A 23,710-nucleotide genomic window follows, 5' to 3' on the forward strand; every position below is an offset into this window, starting at 1 on the left:
TAAAAAACAACAGTAGTAATAATTTATAATAATTATTACACAAATTATCGAGTACGCAGACACACTTATTATTTTTTATTGATTTCGAAATAAACATTTTCAAGGCAATTCACCTTGCCATTATTATTTCATCGAAGTAAAATAAGTCCCAATTTAAATTGCGAAATTTTCTTGCGGCAATTCTCAGTTTGTTAAAGAGAGAGGCGAGGATCTCTTTGAAAAAAATTGTCTAATGTAAATTGGGGCTTTCCATTAAATAAGACGAACTAGAATAGTGATAATTCGTAATCCAAACGGCCACCAATTTTTAAAGAATTTTAAGGTTTTCCATTTTTCGGAGTACAAATTATCGCGATTCTACTGTATATGTTTAATGTTGACATTTTTATTTATACATATCAATATTATATAGACTTGGCTATTTTAATGTAGCCTGATGTACATTTACTAAATGGTAATCTAAATTATGCTGAGCACTGAATATTTGACCGCATATGTGGCAAGCTTTACGCGATTCATTTGTTACGACCTCGTATTGAGTAAAATTTGCAATACTCAGAGATTTTAATATTACATCATGCTCTTTCTCCATGTGTTTATTTAAATTGTCCTTATTATTAAACTGCTGGTCACAAATAATGCAACCAAATTTCGTTCCACTGTTATTCGAAGAAGTCGACGGTTGATGAGATTGTGTTGGTTGTGTATATTCTACTTGTGAGTTATTGTATGATTGTACTTGATGTTCCTGATATTGCATGGCATCTGTTTGGTGATCTCGATATTGGAGTTGTCCGGGATCATTTTGGTTTACTGCTGATGCACCAGCTTCGGGATGTGTACGTTTGTGTACCTTAAGAGTATATTTTTCAGTAAAAGTCTTCCCACAATATTCACAACTATAACGAGGTCTATCTGCCCGATGAGTGACCATATGATGTCGAAACGTCCGCTTGGTCTTAAATATTTGATTGCATATTTCGCAACGTAGTGGCCTCTCTTCAGCTTCGTGTTGCAGCTTGTGATTATAGAGCACTGTTGTCTGGGAGAAAACCAAACCACACTTATCACATTGATACTTCTTGGTGTCCATGTGCACTTCCATGTGCCTTATTGTACTTATTTTGGTGGTGAATTCTTTATTGCAAAAACGGCACTGGTTTTCACTCTTTCCTTCGTGTATATTCATATGGAGCATGACATAGTCTTCGTTCCTGTGGCTAAAGGAACACATTTCACAACTGAACTTTTTGTGGACTTGAACGACATGCCTTTGATGGTGGGTGCGATTTTTAAATCTCATTGCACATAGGTTGCACTGAATTGTTTCATTCTCTCCCAGTGGTTCACCGTCTTCCTCCCCGCTGTCAGTATCCGACTCGGGGTTTCTTCGATGTTTTGATTTATCGTGGTGTGCAATTTTTTTCCTTTTTCCATTCTTTCCTCCTATTACTTCGAAAATTGTTTCGGCTATTTCCCGATCGGAAACATTAGCATCGTCGAAAAAGTGTTCGTCATTGATTTCTTCCATGTGAGACATTTCTTGGAGACATTCTGCTTCAATATCACTGTCAATTGTTGTGACAGCTTTCTCGATCAAAGTAGTAAGTGACTTCTGTTTCCTTGTGAGATGCATGAATGTTGTGTCATAGTCCACAATTTTAGTATAACATTGACGACACAACCATTCTCCTCTAGCGACCAGCAACTGAAATTTTCCACACCGAGCCAAGTGTAAGAGGACTGTTTTCACACTCTTTTTGGAGGATGGACAAATACTTCCATCAATTATTTTGTGGGGCGTCGTATGTTTTTTACGACAAAGAAAACAACGAACAAATTCTCCCATGATGGATTGGGACATCTTGGAAAAAGAGTTAAAATTAATAATTATCCAGTGAAAATAAACGGCAAAATTTTTGTTTACACTAGGGATACGTAAAATAGATTTCGGTTAATCGATTATTAGCCGTAAAATTGCTAAAAATCGTAGTCGACTATTGACTAGAGCTGGCAAAAAATCGATGGCACTATCGATAAAATCGATTGTTTTTTAAAAATTAAATATCGATAGATAGTTTTGCCTATCGATATTATAGGAGTAATAGCACTGTTATAGTGCGGTTACACTATAGTTTTTTGCCGGGTTAACCCACTTTATGAGGATTTATTGCTTAATCTGGTCAAATCTGACCAGATTTGCCATACACAAATTAAATCCTCTCACGACTGGGTTTATTTTAAATCCGGCACAAATCCACCAAAAATACAGTGTTGTATTCGGTATTTGTGCAAAAAAATCCAACTCTACTCAAAAAGTACCAAAAGTTGCAACTGTTTTTGCAACAGAGTTTGTCGTGTTTTACACGTTTACGATTAGTCGCATGAGATTTTATGGAGTTAACAAATCTAAAGTTATTTGAAAATCATAAAATTATTTATTTTTTTACATTAGACACTTTTTTAACAAAAAGTACGCTTGATACCTTGATACAAAAATGTATCCCTGTGTGTAAAATATACCAATATGAGCAAAGAGGGGACGATATCTCATGCGAGAAATTGTAAAAGTGTTAAACACGACTTTATTAGTTATTTTGTATGTATACGTAAACAAACATCAGCTGACAGTAGAGTTGCGTCGTTCATGAACGAACCGGCTCAAAGGAACGATTCCGTGAAAAGAACGAACGGATCCGTATCCAGCTCATTCTTTTATATCGTTCATTTAGATCCCCGATGGACGAGTCATTGCTGCTTACAAAATTAGCAGCATTGGTTTTGCAGTCAAACTCTAAACAAACGCTGCGTTAGCGCAAGCAGCACAATTTTCCACACAAAAACAATGATTCAGAGAGCTACTCTCGCTCAGTAACTCACCTCATTCAGTAGCACATCTCGGTCATATCTTTCTTCTGCATCATTCGTTCATCTGGTTCTTTCATATCAAAACCACCACCACTATGCCATTCTGCTTCAGCAGAAACAAAACCACCCCCATTAGCACACAAACAAGCAAGTAACACAACAGTTGTGTCATTCGTGAACGAACATTTTCAAAAGAACGATTCGGAGAAAAGAACGACGGAGTCATATGCAGCAGAGAACGAACGACTTTAAAAGAAAATAATACAGTCAAATGTATTGTTGAACGAAAAAGAGCCAACGAACGAAGTAAACGACCCGGATCTTTTTGGTGAACGGAATGAAAAAGATCGATCCGCTCAATGAACGAGATTGCCCAACACTACAAAAAACTAGGAATTAGCCCATGGTACAATAATACAGGTAAAAGCAAGTCCCAGCTGATTAGATTGACACGTAATACTAGTGTCAAAAACAATATGAAGTTTAATACATGTTGTTCTTTTCGTTAATTGTCAATTAATATTTTTGTTTTTTACTTTCTGATAAACAAACATAAAACACATATTTTTGAAGTTATAGACTTCACGGCTAACTTCGAATAAATAGATCAGCAAATGGTGTAAGAGAACAAAAGGTGTGCCGTTAAAATGGTGTGCCAGGAATTTGCGGATACAGGTCAGTGCTATATTTATTCATGGTAAAGTGGGTATTTATGCATGTAAAAATATCTCATTGCAGACAAGGATCTGATTGAAAACATTATGAATGGAATCTCAATATATTGGATGCACTGTGAATTATACGGAATAAGATAAGTTCAGAGTATGGTTAGCCTTTTATTACGGAACCTCAGCCGTGTTATTTTGGCTAACTATGGCGAAGCAGATTTGTTCTAAATATCCCTAGCAGGGAGATATCAAACAGCAGTTTTTGGTATTTGCATGTCAAATGGCATTATAAGAGATTTCGTTGGACCATATTTTGTATCGGAAGACAACATGGGATTTGCGAGACCTACCCGTTATTTACTTTTAAGTCCCAATAATGTTGAGGGATGATCTTTAATGTGGGACGAAGCAGTATCTAAAGCTTCCGTGTTTTATGGCACACGAATGCACAATCTCTTCTGTGACAATTGCCATTCGCATGTAGCGACTGCATTAAATTGTATGCGCTACAAAGATTCCAGTTGTAAAGTTCCATGGTAAAGTTAGCCGCATGGATATTCTTCTGTGGCAGATATGTTAGTGTTGTGGGCTTCATCAAAACGTGGTTGCCCTTTTTTATTGTTGTACGCTATTGGGAGTGTATTTTTAATATTTGTTATATTGAGAGAGCATACAAATGACAGACTTCCTAATGCATTTTAAGATCGAATTTGGCTGCTTCTTGTATTATAAACATAATTTTTTTATTTTGAATGTTTAATAGATGTTTACGCGAATTTTCCTAATATTAAGTTTCAATATTAGTCGATGTATATTGTTTTAATGCAAATGTATATAATAGTTAATTTTAATAAAATGCATAAACATAAATTTGATTATTGATTAAATTGTAATCGATATTTGAGTCCATCTATAAATGATATTTTTAACTGTAAAAATGTATAATTAGCAATGCGTTTTAAACTTCTTTTGCGACTGCATCTTGTTAATAGAACTGCAACATTTATTCAGACTCAATTTATACTGTTTCATGGCTGCAATAGCAATTTTAGTCTGATGTTCACGTTAAATGCGTATAATAAAAAGGTGATACCTTACAACATTGTCAATAATGCACAAATTCTGGTTTGAAAACATATGTATTTAGCAATGTATACTTTAATAAAAATTGAAACGTGTACGTTGCTCTATCCAATTGAGTCGGAATATTTTCAAATATGACTTAAGGTCCCACATATGTATGCTTCGTCCGATCTCATATTTAGCTGCGATGTCGTCATAAAAGATTTCCGAAATGTTTAATTTAGACGGTGTACTCCATTTGTTTCTTTGCCAACCAAACTCATCTCATAGCGGAAATCTTTGTCTTTCAATTCATAATGGACCTGATAGATGCTATAGTTAGAAAAAGATTAATTTTAAGCATTTGTTATAATGCAAATAATTTCCACTCACATTCTGCCAGAATTCTGTACCAAATCGGTGGTGGACATTTCAGTATAATTAAATTTCTCAAAATCTGTCTTAGCTTGTTGTTTTGCTACTGGCACATGCTAAGGAAGAGGTGTCAGAACAGCAGTCTAGTCTCAGGTGTTGCTGTGGTTGGCATCACGAAAGTCGATGGTCAGACTAGCACGATTTCAACATGGCGACGTCAAGTTTATAGGCGAGGGGTATGAAGTAGTGAAACCCATGTACATGGTTTTCTGTGTTTGTTGTGTTGCCTCTTCTTGTTGTTCGTTGCAAGATTTTTTCTTCCATTTTCTTTCATTTTTATTTTCTCAAGCAAACGTTAACAACAAAGCAAGCATAAAAAGATTTAATAAAACCATTAAATTAATGAAATAGTGAAAATTTAACTATGTATTAATATTAATTTAATTATAAATGTTAATTATTTTGTGCTGTTTTTAGTTTATTTATGATTGTTTTGTTTTTATTGGTATGAGAAACACCACAAACGCGAATGGTAAAATAAAGAGGACACGAAAAAAACTTAAATTTCACGTTAACGTGTGTGGACACTAACGAAACTTGAAAAGAAATTTTAACGAAATTGGTTTCAAGAAACCTTGCTAGTCTGACCATCGACAAAGCAATCCTATGTGGTTGTTGTTTTTAGCTACACAAAACGTCAAGCAATGGATTAAACAGACCATAACCCACGTTCAGAAAATCTAAACTTACTATAATGCACGTTGACACTCTCCTTTCGTTACCACTTTTTATCCTTACACCTGTAGGGATGAAAATAGTGAACCAAGTTTGCATCTAGGAACTTCAGCCAACAATTTTTGGGATAATCTGAAATAAACTATGAATTATTTTATTCTGGATATTTAGATGCATTAATACTTACTACTGTCAACATTTTTACGGAACATACCAAGCAGAAACGTTATTGATTTTAATTTAATTAGTTTTTATTCATTTTTTTAATTTACAATTATGAAACTTCAAAACATATGTATGTATTTATATTTCATATTTTGTTTACATTTTTGAAAAATTAGATTGACACTAGTATTACGTACAACAACAAATTTCTATGTGGTTGTTGTATGGATTGTTGTACAACAACACTTGCTTTTACCTGTAATAATTGTACCATGGAATTAGCCATAAAAAATCAAAACAAAAAACCATATTATACCCCGTTTATATATAACCGGATTTAACAAACCGACTGGGTTTTAAATGTCAATTCCATTGCTTATATTTCAATCCTCATAAAAAAGGTTAACCCTGCAAAATGCTCTAATATAAACAGCACATTATTCGGTAAGTAAGATATAGCATGTGTTCACCTTATAGACAATCACAAGCGATAAAAAGAGACAACAAGATATCATTTGGCAAAAATTTTGACATTTTACATTACAAAAAAAGTTGCTTTGTTGTAGAAATTCGCCGTTGTTTCTACCTTTTTAATTGTACCATGATTACAAAAAAAGTTGCTTTGTTGTAGCAATTAGTCGATGGTCAGACTAGCAAGGTTTCTTGAAACCAATTTCGATAAAGTTTCTTTTCAAGTTTCGTTAGTGTCCACACACGGAAACGTGAAATTTAAGATGTTTGCGTGTCCTCTTAATTTTACCATACGCGTTTGTTGTGTTTCTCATACCAATAAAAAAACAAAACAAACATAAATAAACTAAAAAAACAACACAAAATAATTAACATTAATAATTAAATTAATACTTAAATTGTTAGTATTTCATTAATTAAATGTTTTATTAAATTTGTTTATGCTTGTTTTGTTGTTAACTTTTACTTGAGAAAATAAAAATGAAAGAAAATGGAAAGAAAAAACTAGCAACGAATAACAAGAAGAGGCAACACAACAAACACAGAAAACCATGTAAATGGGTTTCACTACTTCATACCCCTCGCCTATAAACTTGACGTCGCCATGTTGAAATCGTGCTAGTCTGACCATCGACTTTGTTGTAGCAATTAGTCGATGGTCAGACTAGCAAGGTTTCTTGAAACCAATTTCGATAAAGTTTCTTTTCAAGTTTCGTTAGTGTCCACACACGGAAACGTGAAATTTAAGATTTTTGCGTGTCCTCTTCATTTTACCATTCGCGTTTGTTGTGTTTCTCACACCAATAAAAAAACAAAACAAACATAAATAAACTAAAAAACAACACAAAATAATTAACATTAATAATTAAATTAATACTTAAATTGTTAGTATTTCATTAATTAAATGTTTTATTAAATTTGTTTATGCTTGTTTTGTTGTTAACTTTTGCTTGAGAAAATAAAAATGAAAGAAAATGGAAAGAAAAAACTAGCAACGAATAACAAGAAGAGGCAACACAACAAACACAGAAAACCATGTACATGGGTTTCACTACTTCATACCCCTCGCCTATAAACTTGACGTCGCCATGTTGAAATCGTGCTAGTCTGACCATCGACTTAGTGAATAAAGCATGGTACAATAAAAAAGGTAGATGCATCGGCAAATTGCTACAACAAAGCAACTTTTTTTGTAATGTAAACTGTCAAAATTTTCGCCAAATGGTCTCTTGTTGTCTCTTTTTATCGCTTGTGTTTGCCTATAAAGTGTAGACATGCTATCTCTTACTTACCGAATCATATGGTTTTTTGTTTCGATTTTTCATGACGAATTCCTAGTTTTTTGACGTTTTAGATTCGATCAGCTGGGCTGAGGCATCTACCTTTCTAATTGTACCATGGCAATTGGTTTGTTCCAGTACTACACATTTCTACACATTTTTACTCCGATAATGGGTACTTTACACGATATGTATTTTACATATGGGTTGTCACTTTTTATATACAAAATGTATACGCAAAGTGACAACCCATATGTAAAATACATATCGTGTAAAGTACCCATTATCGGAGTAAAAATGTGTAGAAATGTGTAGTACTGGAACAAACCAATTGCCATGGTACAATTAGAAAGGTAGATGCCTCAGCCCAGCTGATCGAATCTAAAACGTCAAAAAACTAGGAATTCGTCATGAAAAATCGAAACAAAAAACCATATGATTCGGTAAGTAAGAGATAGCATGTCTACACTTTATAGGCAAACACAAGCGATAAAAAGAGACAACAAGAGACCATTTGGCGAAAATTTTGACAGTTTACATTACAAAAAAACCGATTTTTCCTTTATGTTATCGAAAAAATAGTAAAAATGTGTAGAAATGTGCAGTACTGGAACTGACCAAATATCAATTGCGGTGTCATACAAAGCAGAACAGAGGAAGTAAACTAAAGTGGGGTACACACGATCAGTTTTGACTGTCAGTTTTGCTCAAATATTCGGTTGATTGCCAGTGTGGCCGTTCATTTTTGTCAGTCATCAGGCAACCACAAAATATTTTGTGGTTGCTGGATGGTTGGACAGTTATCGATAAATGCGAAAAATCGACAGTCAAAACTGATCGTGTGTACTCAGCTTAACTTACGATCAAATTTAATGGAGAGCTTCTTATAATTTGTGTTAATGTAATAAAGTTAATCACCCTTATTACGGTTGGCGTTGTCGTATCCAAAATTGCAAGCTGACGTGTCGTAACGTCTAATTGGTATTTTGTATGTTTTTGAACAAAAAAGCAAAAATTTCAATTTTTAAAGAATTCTTTTGGTAACAAACATAATTAGAATTATTAGTAGATCATTTTTAAACTTTTAATTCAGAAGAAAAACTAACCCTATAGTTTTTACAATCAAAATAAGTGTTTGGCGTAGACGTTTTTGTGGTCGTTGGCGTAGTCGTTGTCGTAGGGATATTTTTTGGTACCACGTAACATTTACGACAACGACAATTTTTTTCTCATACAAAATTTAAAAAATATATATTTTTTAATTGTAAAACAATTCGTTTGAAATCATCTTTTGAGCAAGAACTAAGAAATTTACATTGCATCAATCGGTATATGAGTACTCTAACAAATTTTCAATAGAAAGTTTGTCATCTGATAAAGACACGAAATTTATCTTACGCAAATGAATCAAAGTAGTAAAATTTGTATTTATTATAGTTATTTTTCAATATATTTTAACAATCATTGCCAAACAATTCTTTTGAAATTAATTTGTTTTTATTTTTATATGCTGTCGTTTACAAAATCGGTCACGACTCTTTCCTCGTATTTCAACGCCATACGTAATACCAATTTGTCGTGTTACGCCATACGTAATACCGATTTGTCGTATCAAAAAAATAAATGTTGTATTTAAACCAAGAAATGCGTTCTGGCAATTACAAATGTATTTCTTTCGATTTTTTAAGGACATAAAATGCTATAAAAGACAAAAAATGTCGTTGTATATAATTTTTCATCATATAAAAATGTATCTTACGACTACGCCAACGTCTACGCCTACGACAACGTCTACGTCACTTGAACGTCTACGACTACGCCAACCGTAATAAGGGTGAATATTCTTGTGTTACACGAATAAGCATTGTATTTTATTTATTTTGGGATATTTGCAGTGGCTTACATTTTATAGCATCTTTAGGCCGATTTAAATTCAATACAAAACACTACATCAAAGGCTGTGATTTGGATCGAAAATGGAGTGCATCCTAGCTGTGTGCCGTGGAAGCAAAATGGAGTGCATCCTAGCTGCGCGCTCTCTTGTAAAATTCATAAGTGAAGTCATAGGAAAAGATGTACTCCAGCGGCAATTGTTCTAGTGATTTAACTGCATCCGCGGATGCAAACTTTTTGCTGGGTTGTGTTGCCTCTTCTTGCTATTCGTTGCAAGTTTTTTTCTTCCATGTTCTTTCATCTTTATTTTCTCAAGCAAACGTTAACAAAAAAAAAAAAAAAACAAGCATAAAAAGAATTAAGGCCTGGGTACATAAGCTGCTTCACCTGATCGCCCTGCTTTCCTGCTTCATTGTTGACATAACAAAAATAAAAGAATAAAGAAGAAAAGGGCAACCTAATTCGAAATTTGCTCGGCCTTCTTTATTCTTTTATTTTAATTTAGGCCATGAGCGGTTCCAAAAAACATCTAAACATTAACTACTCGCAGTTTGCTTATAGCTAACAATATTTCTTTGTATATTAAAAATAAGGAAATTTGTGATTAAGGGAATTTTTTTAACACTAAATTAAATAAGGAAAAATAATAACATTAAAAATTAAATCAACATCCCAGTTTTGCAAAGTAACACAGTAGAAAACAAATGAAATGAAATATGAAAACACTAATTTAAAGTTCATGAGATTGGGCATATAATATCAGCTTCCTCTTATAAGTTTTCGAGAAAAAGCTAAATGTTTTAAGCTCAGGTGGCAAGCTGTTAAAAAATTTTAGAATTTTTATGTCATGTCATTTTATGTTATGTCAGAAATGAAGCAGAAAAGCAAGGCAACCAGGCGAGGTAACTTATGTACCCAGACCTTTAATAAAAACATTTAAGTCCCGGTCCACACTAACGTGAATTTTATTAAAAAGTTTCATGAAATTATGTGTTCTTAAATCGAATTCCCCACTACCGCAATTTTATGATTTTACTCTACTGTGGAGGTCGATCTAGAGACACATAATTTCATGCAATTTTTTCAATGAAATCACACTAGTATGGACCGGGACTAATTAATGAAATAGTGAAAATTTAAATATTAATATCAATTTTTAATATTAATTTTTTTGTATTGTTTTTTAGTTTATTTATGTTCGTTTTCTTTTTATTGGTATGAGAAACACAACAAACGCGATTGGTAAAATAAAGAGGACACGCAAAAATCTTAAATTTCACCTTAAAGTGTGTGGACACTAACTAAACTTGCAAAGAAACTTTAACGAAATTGGTTTCAAGAAACCTTGCTAGTCTGACCATCGACTAATTGGGCCATGAGTTGAATGTACGTCGTGCCGCCATTTAGGTATGACTATTAAACTTCGCAATCAACTGTTGGTTGTGTCACAGACATGTTGAAGACTGTTCTTCACCGCTTTGCATCAAGTCGACCTATTTCATTAGGAATCGGTAAGTTGACAGGATTCCGAAATATATGGCTTTCTAATGTCCTTGATTGTAAAGTTTGCAGGCAATTAAAAATGGGCGACCCTAAATTAGAAGCTGTTAGAGATGTGGATATCGAAGAAGGTATTTTTAAATATGTACTAATAAAAGTATACGGCAAACAGCAAGCTGATGGTGTGGAACCCAGCAAACTAATAGTTAGGGGTTATGCCGACTGCGAATGGCACTGTAAGTTAGAACGTTTTAAATACATATGTACATAGATCAGTTGGTTTTAATAAATTGAGTTATAGCTGATATATATGAACGTGCCAGCACCTCATGTCAAGGTTTGGGTTTGGATACAGAATGTTTAGGCGGTGGCAGAATTGAGCACAACCCATCGGCAAAACTTATTAAAGTTTATGGTTATTCACAGGTAAAATGCAATCAGTACATAATCTTAAAAATGCATTTTAAAGAGATCTTTTGCTTCTAGGGATATGGAAAAGCCGACCACTCTGAATCAAGGAAGATTCTACTGAAAACTTACTCGGATTATACTATTGAAATTTCCGATGAAGGTTATTAACATTTTGTAAATATATGTGTATATTATTATTATATTAGGGATGCATCATGTATTAAACAAATATTTAAAAGATGTGTAGCAATGAATTTATTTTGAATAATATAAAGAATAAATGATGATTACTTCGTGGTATCTGCAAGAATAACAAGTTTTTATTTCTGTTCTATACATACAAAGGTATATTTCTTAAAAAATATGGTTTTCAATGCATTAAAAACAGTATTTATGTGTCCATTACTACATCATGCTCATTTTGCATGTGCTCATTGAACAAATCTCGCATTAGGAAAATATCTTGACATATAACACACGTAAAAAGAACCTGCTCCTGTTCCTCATTCTGCTTCTGTTTTTTCTTGGGAGTTCCGTTCTCGTCTCCTTGGTGATGAGTCTGCATGTGCATTTTAAGAGTATATTTGTCAACAAATACTTTACCGCAGACTTCGCAACCGTATCGTGGTCTATCGTCTTGATGGGTAATCATATGTCGTTTATATGTTCTTTTCGTTTTAAAGGTCTGACTACAAACGGGGCAAATAAGAGGATTGTCCTCTGCTTCATGTTGCAGACGATGATTGAAGAACACTGTAGATTGAGAAAAGAACATTCCACAACGTTCACACTGATGTTTCTTTTTGTCGAAATGGATTTCCATATGACGAATAACGTTGGCTCGACGGGCATATTTTTTGTCGCAAAAACTACATTCCGTTTCTGTCTTTCCATTATGAATGTTCATGTGAAGTACTAAATACTCTTCATTTCGCACCTGCACTCCACACTCGCTACAGGTGACCCGGGTTTTATGATCATTGTCCAAGTGCGAATCAACTTCTTTCTGATTGACAAAATTCATGTTGCATACTGGACACCGAACATCTCCAGTTGAAGTTATATTGTCATATTCTGGATCATCAAATTCATCATCGAAAAACTCAGATTCTTCTATTATTTCGTCACTATTAAAAGCATTGTCATCCTTAGTTTCATCCACTTCGGAGTCAATGCACTCATCTTCTTTTTCAATATGTTCATTTTCGGTCATATCATCCGTTTGTTGCATCTCAGATGTTAATGTTGCTGTAGATGGAGTCTTCGTAAACCCTTTAACCCTATTATGAATTTTATCCGTTATAATCTTCTGAACCTGTAGTAATTCCACAACATAACAATCGTATCGGACTAGTTCCTTATAACATGAAATGCAGACGCGCGCTCTCGCTGGAACGTTGAATGTTACTTTTATTACCCTGGAAATGTGGCGTATAACATCTTGGATAGTTTTCTTAGATTTGTGTGCTCTCGCCTTATACACTTCTTCATTGTGCAGTAGCTTGTAGTTGCTTTCGTGACATATATGACACATTTGGCGGCTCATTTTCCTTGTTGTTCTCTACCTTTCAGTTTGGAATATTAAAAATACCGCGAAATTAAGGAAATTATTGAAAAATTAATTCCTTTTCTCTGTTTACAAATTCACGCCAAGCCAATATCTCCAATATCTACTATCAAATTATACCAGCTGGGTTGCTTGATTCCGTCATTCTCAACTTTTTCGCATCGAACCCCGTTCGTTAGACGATTTTCCCTAACCTAAGTAGGCAGCACTGTAGAAAGATTGCTGTCATCAGCGTTGCCAGCCTTCTCCCAAAAAATATACACTGGGCCGAAGGTAACATATTCGTCAAATGGCAACAACAAAAAACCTCTTGTTGTACACTTTAAACGTCAACATAGAGCTGGCAAACCATCGATATTCCCAACATTAGATATTTTTGATATAATGTTTTAAAATATCGATTGCTATCGATATAATCGTTAAGTTGTCATCGCCATTAATTTGGAGATAAAGTGGCGGAAATGTCAATGATTTTCTTGAAAGTAGTTCACAGAAATGTAAAGGAGAATAAAAAACTACTTTAATTTTATAAAAAATGTAAAAAAATACATTTCATTTTACCGAAAAATGTGTACGTGTGACTACGGACTAACTTTCTTACACACACATAACCGAAAAGCAGCGAAATTTCTATTTATTTCACTGGATTTCAGGTTAGGGGTTTTTATTCCGATAATAACGATAGGCAAAACTATCTATCGATATTGAATTCTTAAATAATAATCGATATTATCGATAGTGCCATCGATTTTTTGCCAGCTCTACGTCAACATTTGTTATAAGCATAGTACACACGGTCCAACAAAACTGACAGTCAACGTACTTTTACGGCAATTTTCTGGCAAATAAAAACTTTTTGTTAGCTAAAAATGATTGAAATACAACATTTAAGGTATAATTTAGTGATTAGAAAAGTAATTATTCAGCTAGACTTTGATATTAACGAAATAGACCTCGATGACTGTCAGTTTTGTTGGACCATGTGTACTATGCTATAGGGGTCGATTTTGCATTACCACTAAACTGAGATGAAATGTTGTATTATTACCTGCGTGAAGTTAGCAAGGAAAGTTAGCAACGATAACAAAAGTTATCGAAAAATACAGGGTGACACAGAAAGCCAAAAATGTGCATTTAATACGTTTTTTCCAACTGTGGGGACGAATATAAAAATTAAATTTATTTATTAATTAAAAAATAAGCTCCAATGTGTAAACATACACAACAAACTATACATAAAACAAAAGAAGGAGTCCTCACGAGCATTTTGGTACACTCCATGTGTTCCAAGTCAGTTCAGGACAGAAAATTGGCTCTGGAAGCCACAATATAAAAACGTGCACAAAAGTCTAAACGCCAAATGAAAGAGGGAGCCCTCACGAGCATTTTGGCATACCTCATGTGTTCCAAGTCAGTTTTTTGTAGAACAAAGTTTCCAATTTTCTGGTTTCCAACTGGTGGTCAGAACAGAAAATTGGCTCTGGAAGCCACAATATAAAAACTTACACAAAAGTCTCAACGGAATATGAAAGAGGGAGTCCTTATGAGCATTTTGGCATACTCTATATGTTGCAGGACAAAATTTCCAATTTTCTGGTTTCCAACTGGTGGTCAACACAGAAAATTGGCTCTGGAAGCCACAATATCAAAACGTACACAAAAGTCTCAACGGAATATGAAAAAGCATGAAAAAGCAAAAGTCTCAACGCAAAGTCTCAATGAAAAAGCATACTCCATATGTACCAGGTCAGTTTTTTGTAGAACAAAGTTTCCAATTTTCTGGTTTCCAACTGGTGGTCAAAATTTGCGTCAAATTCTTCTTCTTCGCCATCCACTTTGTGCTGTTAACTTATTCTTATTGATAATCTGTGCATACACAATTTGCGACAAAACAACGCATTTTTTTCAATTCTTGTATTCTAGTCCCTCTTTTATAAAAATAATATACATATATTTATAAAATGGAAATAAATTAGTGAACGTTTTAGCATGTGGCATAAGTCGTGTTTACATTAAAACTTTTGCAGGATTTACTAAATGCCATGGTAGAACAAGAAAAGGTAGCAGCAATACACAGCTGACTGAACCGTGCAGTAATGCTAGTGTCAAATTCCATACGACATTTTATATATTTATTTATTTGTTCGATGTATATTAGGGATATATATTTTTTGAAGAACAAATTTATTCATCAGAAAAAAACTATTTCCCATAAAGACTCCTTCATATCATTGACATGTAATCTCCTCCAGGTCCGAACGACATGCCGCACACTAAAACACCGCTTATAGAGGCTGTACAATATTTGTTAAAATGTGTGGTATTTTGTTTAACTTGAAAAGAATAAAGCCCTAATAAACATTGGCTTATTTGTTTTCAAAAGCAAATGATTGAAACAGCTTCTCTTTTTTCAATGAATTACCAGCGACCCCAAACATTTTTGCAATAATTCTACATTTTGCGAGAAATTATGCATTTAGTGGAATGATATGGAAACATTCAAATTGAAAATGTAACGAGTTTTCATTCGTGTTTTCCAAAATATTCAATCAAATGTGAAAAATTATTAGTTTTTTAAATTCCAATAATTTATAGACATTTCCTTATTTTGTTTACATGTACATTGACACTAACGTATACAAACAAAAACAAATTTCTTTGTGGTTGTTGTTGAGTTGTATTTGTTGTAGTATTAACTTTACCTGGTTTGTTCTACCATGACTAAATGCAGTGCAATGTAAAACCGAAAGCACAATAAACAAAAAAGTTTTGCGTCAGTTAAGGCTTGTATTTTGGTGAAAAGATAAAAAGTTATTTTTTCACCTAAATACAAGGTCTATAGCAAGAAATCGGAATTCGCATTCAAAATAGTTTATATTCTCCCAGCAAAAAAGTTTGGAAGTAGTGCAATGCAGAGTTAGGATTTCAATACACCTTTCGATGCAGTCCACACGGAGTTATGATAATGCACTGCGCTCGATACATTTTGGAAGCACTCGCTTAAAGATCCCTAGCCAAGCAAACCAATTTTTTGATCCCTTCAGTCGCAGTCTTTTTTTTTGAACACATGAAAGAGTGTTAAAATTTTAAGAATTTGTTTTATAAAAAATAAAGAAATACAAACTAAAGTTCTGAACATTGCTTAATTCACGAGACGCAAATTATTTTTGAAGTGTAGTTGGAGTTTTTTGGAAATCTGAACTGAAGTAGGAGGAAAAATGAAAAACCATTTCGATGATGAAGCAATATCAATTTCGATGTCATAAAAAGCAGAGTAGAGGAAGTAAACTTAGTTACGATCAAATTTAATGGAGAGTTTTTATAATTTGTGTTAATGTAATAAAGTTAATATTCTTGTTTTACAGGAATAAGCGATGTTTTTTATTTATTTTGGGATATTTGCAATGGCTTGCATTTTATAACATCTTTAGACTGCATTTAAATTCAAATCCAAAACACTAAATCAAAGGCTGTAATTTAGATCGAAAATGGAGTGCATCCTAGCTGTGTGCCGTGCAAGCAAAACGGAGTGCATTCTACCTGCGCGCTCTCTTGTAAAATTCATAGGAAAAGATGTACTCCAGCGGCAATTGTTCTAGTGATTCAACTGCATCCGCGCATGCAAACTTTTTGCTGGGATGTAGTTCATACGCACATTTCAATGAATCGTTCAATTGAACTAGTTCGTTCATGAAGTATACAACTCTAGTTGGTAATTCTGCCATGGGCTTAACTGTCATGTGGCAACGTTAACCATTAACAGCTGTTCATGTGGCAATGAAGTGAAAATATTTATTTATTTATTTGGAATAAGACTTGTTTACTCGATTTCAGAATTGTATTCTATGGAACCTATTGTTTGCTTTCTCTGCTCGGAAAACACAGTTAAAAGCAATGACGAATTTTATGACGTCCTATCTACAGTTGTTCCTTTTTCACAAAAACCATTGCATCTTGTCCTCCAGCATCTCGCGAACTGCCTAAAATATAAATTGATTTTCCAAAACGGGACTTATGTGTGTGGCGGTTGTTTCCGGGAACTCGCAAGCTACGACAACTTGATGGTAAATTTGTTAAATTCCCAAAAGCGTCTAACGAGTCAATTGCACTATGCTCTAGTGGACAAAACCAATCAATCACATTTAGAAATTGAGGAGCCTATAACAATTGAACTAGAGTTTGAAGGTGATACGAATTTGGAAGATGCCTTTAATCCCAACCTAGACACAAAGGAAGAGCTGATTGAGGTAGATGATGATGTTATCGAAGAAGTTATAGACGACTCAACTGGAGGATTTAGTAATGGCACTACCCAAGCAAATTTCGACTTAGTAGAGACTATAGAGACTACAAGCAATGGAGGTGACGACTGCAAACGAAATCAACAGGATTGTCCGACCTGTGGAGCCTGGTTTACATCGAAATACTTGTTACAGAGTCATATAAATGAGTTTCACAATGGGAAACAGTTTAAGTGCAAGATCTGTGGAGTATCGAGAAAAGATGAGGAATACCTTGAACTCCATATGAACATTCATGAAGGGAAAACTGAGAACGAATGTCGTTATTGTCCCAAAAGATTTTCGCGACCAGTTAATACACTGCGTCATATGCGTATTCACTGGGATAAGAAAAAATTTCAATGCGAAAAGTGTGGAGAACGATTTTCGCTGGATAACATGCTGTATAATCACCGATTGCGCCATGAAGCCGAAGATAATCCAGTCATTTGTAGTATATGCAATCAATCATTCAAATCTCGTAAAACATAATCATCATATTTTAATTCACCAAGAGAACCGGCCGAGACATCAATGTACACTCTGTCCGAAATCGTTCACCGAACGTTACACGCTGAAAGTGCATCTGAGTACTCACAGTGATCGTCAAAGCCCTACAAGCACAGTTGAGATAAAATCAACTTCATCTCCAAATGAATCAAAGGAGGAAACAGAACAGGCTATTAGTTTATTGGTTTCCAGCGATAGTGTAGAGGACAACACTTCTGTCGTTTTTGAAAAGAAAGATGGTATAGAACCGCATTTAGAAGAAGGTAATGATGTTATCCTAAAATCGTAAGAAATAATTGCTACATATGTACGTATATTAGGTATAAGAAAAATGGACAACAAATAAAATAGTTTATAATATCTAAAAACTTGTGCGAATATGGAATGCTGTTTTAGTTATTCACCGATAACATAAATGTTTTTACAGATTGAGGTCGATGTCGTCAGGATCGGAAGAGTTACGGATAATCGATTTTTATTAATTTGTAAAGTCCGTGTTTAGACAAACAAATTTCTCGGGAAAGTAAATTCAGTTTTTAGGCAATAGGGGGTAGGAAAGAGTATTGAGGAGCTCTTTCCTCTCCGCTCTCTCCCTAAAAACTCAATTTACTTTCCCGAGAAATTTGTGTGTCTAAACACAGACAAAGGAACAGACCAACCACAACGAAGAAATATTTAAAAATAACAAACATGCTAAATTTTTTTCCGTAATTTAGGTATAGATGTCGCCTGTGTGGGTGACATAGTTCATATTCGTACAACTAGGACAGTGCCGACGTAGAAGAGCGATGTCACAAATGTGAATGTATTCAAAACATTGGCAATTTATGACAGTGTTGGTCTGTTCCTTTACTCTTGAAAATGGTAACCTGCTCCCATATGAATTGTTGATGTCTGAAGTAATGTCATATTCACACGAGCGTTTGAAGTACGTTGTTCGCATCTCGAAATACGTACACGAATTATTTATTTTATTTATTCGATATCAATACCCGTTTCCACGACACCATTCGTAATTAAGAGAAACATAATTTATTTTTCCTTACTTTGTATAATTTATATTTGGTTGCACACTTTTCATTCATATTTTCCATTAATTCTAAAAATTTTGGTATTTTCTGTAAATTTTTATGTTTCTATTTTCAAAATTAATGAGAGAGAGAACAACAAACAATATTTGTGTATACAGACTTTCAGGCAGGTATTTGACTTTTTTTCTAGATTTTGTAACAACCGCCTGTGTGTCCACCGTCAACATTCAAGTACCACCGGATTTTTTTGATGTTTTGATCGGCTGTCGGTAGATGGCGTTAAGTTCTAGGTACTACCCAGCAAAAAGTTTGCATCCGCGGATGCAGTTAAATCACTAGAACAATTGCCGCTGGAGTACATCTTTTCCTATGAATTCACCTATGAATTTTACAAGAGAGCGCGCAGCTAGGATGCACTCCATTTTGCTTCCACGGCACACAACTAGGATGCACTCCATTTTCGATCCAAATCACAACCTTTGATGTAGTGTTTTGAATTGAATTTAAATGCAGTCTAAAGATGCTATAAAATGCAAGCCATTGCAAACATCCCAAAATAAATAAAATACATTGCTTATTCATGTAAACAAGAATATTAACTTTATTACACTAATACAAATTATAAAAACTCTCCATTAAATTTGATCATAACTGAGTTTACTTCCTCTGCTCTGCTTTTTGTGACACCGCAACTGATATTGCTTCATCATCCAAATGGTTTTTCATTTTTCCTCCTACTTCAGTTCAGATTTCCAAAAAACTCCAACTCCACTTCAAAAATAATTTGCGTCTCGTGAATTACAGCAATGTTCATAACTTTAGTTTGTATTTCTTTGTTTTTATAAAACAAATTCTTAGAATTTTGACACTCTTTCTTGTGTTCAGAAAAAAATACTGCGACTGTAGGGATCAACAAATTGGCTTGCTTGGCTAGGGATCTTTAAGCGAGTGCTTCCAAAATGTATCGAGCGCAGTGCATTTTCATAACTCCGTGTGGACTGCATCTGCATTGCACTACTTCCAAACTTTTTTGCTGGGTATGAATGTGACACGGCTGTTAGCAAAAAAAATAAAAACAAAAGCTAGAAGCTAAAACTGAAACATGACTGAAACAAACTTGAGAAGAACTAGAAATATTTAGAAGTAAACGGAAAACCACCAAATGTTAAATTAAACTGATTGTTGTGTCTGCGACTCTTTCTCTAGGAACGATAGATGAATAAGTTCCTGGTCACCCTCCCCAACCATGGTATCACTTTGACTATTATAAGGATACCCCTAATCGACTACACTGACGGTTTTTCACCCACTCACTTACCCGTAATTCTCTCTATTCCATGTTTACTGAAAACACTATCTACTTTTGGAAAACGTTATAATTCATTTCTTTATTTATGTATTCTTAAGCTAGCCTAGCACAGTGTGAATTAAAATTTGGAAAACTAAATCTAACGAAGGTTTAGAGGAGAAAACTAAACAAGAAAATCAAAAAAAAAAAAACTATTTGACATTGGAAATTGACGAAATAAGAAGGTCATTTACATGTCGCAAATTGAGCGAGAAAAAAATTAAAGCAATATAAATGAAATAAAAAAATACAATAAAGCTAGTATGTTAGAATGTTATATTCGACAACATTAAGTTCAAAATATGTTTTAAGATAAGGTAAGTTTTTTTAATTTCTTTTTAGATTCAATTGATTTAAATTAAGGTAAGTAAATTTTTGTTTCTTTTCCTTCAGGCTTATTATGTTCTCTTTCAGGTAAGTATAAATCGAAGTTAAGTTTATATAAATCGAAAGTAAGTTTATAAAACTCGAAGGTAAGTTTATGTAAATCGAAAGTAAGGTTATAAAAATCGATAGAAGTTTTCTTGTATGTAAATATGCTCAAAATTTGTAGGTGTGATAGATATGAATTCTCTTTTTCTAGGTATGATTGATGTGTATTTTGTTTTAATTTACGATGTTTATGAATCAACTGGAAGTTCTCTTCCCGATTTTATTAACTTCCCTATCTCTAGCAATCATTTTGGTTGGAATATTGTATCTTTGTTAAAGCGAAATTAATCCTTATCATGCATGGGAAAAAAATCGATCGACTTTTTCTCGTAGGATATAAAATTAACAAGCAAAATCAAATTGATTGCTGTACACGTTAACAAAAGAGGAATAATCTATTCTGGATCTTAAGTAAATGTTAGTATTTATAGTTAAATTCCATTATTAAACATTTTCTTTGGTTATAAAATGGATTTTTAGAATGTTATATTCGACAACACTAATGCCAAGTTTACACTTGCGCTCCAAAATCAACTGGATTTCACGAAATCCTGAAATACACCCCGGTGTGTACACTTATTTTTTGTTGATTTCAAACATATCACACTGATCAAGGTAGATGCATATGCGCAGCTGATCGAACATGAATTTTCAAAACAAGTTATTGTAAATTGAATTAATCATCAAAAATATACGACAATATAGAACTTTACAACTTTATTTCGAACATTATCGTAAAATTATCTATATATCGTATTAATTATGTATAGTACTAACAAATGAAAAAATAAAAAAATATTTTATCGTTGAGACATCATAATTATAAATTTTGATAGATAAAAGTTGTGCTCAGCACCTGCAAAATATTAGAACTTGCAGTAGTTTTCCCGTTTAGTGATAGAAATCCGTTCCCGTACTCCGAAATCTAGCAAGACTTGCACTTCTCTTTAAACAAAAATAGCGCCGAATAACACCCTCTTCTCCTGTTTTCTGCCATACAATTTTGGCCTAGTAGAAACTAGCAGCAAGTATGTTCATATGTGTTTTGGTATCTAATATTATAGCTGATACCACAGTTTATACAGTTGGCCATTCAGCCCAAACTAGTTAGCCCTGACTATTTAGTTTGCTGTCAAATACATAAAATACAAAGGAAATCAAATCACAATAATGAACAATCTATTATGTTTGTTGTCAAATGTTGTTAACAGAACTCTGAATGGCCAACTGTATAAACTGTGGCTGATACGTTGATTTTGACATTTCTGCTGGAGTTTTTGCAATTTCCGTTCTCGTATATTTTAAGAAATTTGTATGGGGAAGCAATTTTTGACAAGCCGCTCTATTTTATAACATTACTATTAAAAAAAATTCGGGAACACAATGAAAAATAGCATTATAACAAAGTAATTTAATATTTTTTCACTTTGTTTACAAATTTTGATACTAACATTTTTTGTTGCAGCAATTCGCACATCTACCTTGTTTATTGTGATACGTGAAAAGTGTTGCAACTTTTGGTACTTTTCTAGGCAAAAGCAAGGTTGTATATCATGTGTACTGTGATTTCGATGCTGATTTCGCTGAAATCACGAAATGAGATGATTTCATTTTTGTATGCGAAATCATGATAAATTTTGCTTGATTCCGCGCCAAATCACGAAACGCCTTCGAAATCACGAAACGACGCCGAATGTAAACCAAGCATAAGTTCAAAATATGTTTTAAGATAATACCCCGGTTACACTATTGAAGGTTAACCCACTTGGTTTATTAGATCCAGTGGGTTAATCTTTGCTGGTTACACTTAGCTTTTCGAGGATATAAACTGTCAGCTGATGTTTGTTTACGTATACATACAAAATAACTAATAAAGTCGTGTTTAACACTTTTACAATTTCTCGCATGAGATATCGTCCCCTCTTTGCTCATATTGGTATATTTTACACACAGGGATACATTTTTGTATCAAGGTATCAAGCGTACTTTTTGTTAAAAAAATAAATAATTTTATGATTTTCAAATAACTTTAGATTTGTTAACTCCATAAAATATCATGCGACCAATCGTAAACGTGTAAAACACGACAAACTCTGTTGCAAAAACAGTTGTAACTTTTGGTACTTCTTGAGTAGAGTTGGATTTTTTTGCACAGATACCGAATACAACACTGTATTTTTGGTGGATTTATGCCGGATTTAAAATAAACCCAGTCGTGAGAGGATTTAATTTTTGTATGGCAAATCTGGTCAGATTTGACCAGATTAAGCAATAAATCCTCATAAAGTGGGTTAACCCGGCAAAAAACTGTAGTGTAACCGCACTATAAGGTAATTTTTTTAAATTTCTTTTTAGATTCAATTGATTTAAATTAAGGTAAGTAAATTTTTGTTTCTTTTCCTTCAGGCATTTTATGTTCTCTTTCAGGTAAGTATAAATCGAAGGTAAGTTTATATAAATCGAAAGTAATGCTTAGTTTACATTTGGCGTCGTTTCGTGATTTCGAAGGCGTTTCGTGATTTCGCGCGGAATCAAGCAAAATTTATCATGATTTCGCATACAAAAATGAAATCCTCTCATTTCGTGATTTCAGCGAAATCAACATCGAAATCACAGTACACATGCTATACAACCCTGCTTTTGCCTAAAAAAGTACCAAAAGTTGCAACACTTTTCACGTATCACAATAAACAAGGTAGAAGGTCAATTGATGCAACAAAAGATTTTAGTATAAAAATTTTTAAACAATGTGAAAAAATATTAAATTACTTTGTTACAATGATATTTTTTATTGTGTTCCCGTACTTTTTAATGGTAATGTTAGAAAAAAGAGCGAATTGTCAAAACTTGCTTCCCCATAAAAATTTCTTAAAAAATACGGGAACGGAAAAATGACGGAAATTGCAAAAACTCCAGCATAAATATCAAAATCAACGTATCGGCTATCATATTAGATGCCAATGAACATGTTTGCTGCTAGTTTCTACTAGGCCAAAATTGTATGGCAGAAAACAGGAGAAGAGGGTGTTATTCGGCGCTATTTTCGTTTAAAGAGAAGTGCAAGTCTTGCTAGATTTCGGAGTATGGGAACGCATTTTTAGCACTAAACGGGAA

General features: G+C 33.7%; 4 protein-coding genes and 1 long non-coding RNA gene across 5 annotated transcripts; 2 read left to right on the forward strand and 3 right to left on the reverse strand.

Moving 5' to 3' along the window:
- Positions 1–368: 368 nt before the first annotated feature.
- Positions 369–1,992, reverse strand: LOC141390800 (uncharacterized). The gene has a single exon (XM_073963763.1). It carries the CDS (start codon positions 1,862–1,864, stop codon positions 419–421), a length of 1,446 nt encoding a protein of 481 aa, XP_073819864.1. The 5' UTR covers positions 1,865–1,992; the 3' UTR covers positions 369–418.
- A 3,637-nt stretch (positions 1,993–5,629) lies between these two features.
- On the reverse strand, positions 5,630–6,094 carry LOC141390801 (uncharacterized). The gene is made up of 3 exons (XR_012409475.1): positions 5,896–6,094; positions 5,724–5,840; positions 5,630–5,658 (listed from the first exon to the last, which is right to left on the reverse strand). It is a non-coding gene; the product is annotated as an uncharacterized lncRNA (long non-coding RNA).
- A 4,789-nt stretch (positions 6,095–10,883) lies between these two features.
- On the forward strand, positions 10,884–11,735 carry LOC141390803 (sex-regulated protein janus-A-like). Its single transcript, XM_073963765.1, has 4 exons — positions 10,884–11,028; positions 11,083–11,253; positions 11,319–11,443; positions 11,504–11,735. The coding sequence occupies exons 1-4, from the start codon at positions 10,971–10,973 to the stop codon at positions 11,594–11,596; spliced, it is 447 nt and encodes a 148-aa protein (XP_073819866.1). The 5' UTR covers positions 10,884–10,970; the 3' UTR covers positions 11,597–11,735.
- On the reverse strand, positions 11,716–13,186 carry LOC141390802 (serendipity locus protein delta-like). Its single transcript, XM_073963764.1, has one exon. The coding sequence runs from the start codon at positions 12,972–12,974 to the stop codon at positions 11,820–11,822; it is 1,155 nt and encodes a 384-aa protein (XP_073819865.1). The 5' UTR covers positions 12,975–13,186; the 3' UTR covers positions 11,716–11,819.
- A 3,559-nt stretch (positions 13,187–16,745) lies between these two features.
- On the forward strand, positions 16,746–18,153 carry LOC141390804 (serendipity locus protein delta-like). The gene is given in 2 exon segments (XM_073963766.1): positions 16,746–17,763; positions 17,765–18,153. Coding segments are annotated over 2 exon segments (1,233 nt in total). The 5' UTR covers positions 16,746–16,840; the 3' UTR covers positions 18,075–18,153.
- The last annotated feature ends 5,557 nt before the right edge of the window (positions 18,154–23,710 follow it).

The sequence above is a fragment of the Musca autumnalis genome, unplaced genomic scaffold (assembly GCF_047663935.1).
Source record: "Musca autumnalis isolate F117 unplaced genomic scaffold, ASM4766393v1 scaffold_1, whole genome shotgun sequence".
Taxonomy (NCBI): Eukaryota; Metazoa; Arthropoda; class Insecta; order Diptera; family Muscidae; genus Musca; species Musca autumnalis.

Coding starts and splice junctions, on each gene's coding strand:
- LOC141390800 (XM_073963763.1), bottom strand. CDS start 1,864: ATGTCCCAATCCATCATGGGAGAATTTGTTCGTTGTTTTCTTTGTCGT.
- LOC141390803 (XM_073963765.1), top strand. CDS start 10,971: ATGTTGAAGACTGTTCTTCACCGCTTTGCATCAAGTCGACCTATTTCA. Junction 11,029..11,082: donor ACCTATTTCATTAGGAATCG/GTAAGTTGACAG, acceptor TTGATTGTAAAG/TTTGCAGGCAATTAAAAATG. Junction 11,254..11,318: donor TGCCGACTGCGAATGGCACT/GTAAGTTAGAAC, acceptor ATTGAGTTATAG/CTGATATATATGAACGTGCC.
- LOC141390802 (XM_073963764.1), bottom strand. CDS start 12,974: ATGAGCCGCCAAATGTGTCATATATGTCACGAAAGCAACTACAAGCTA.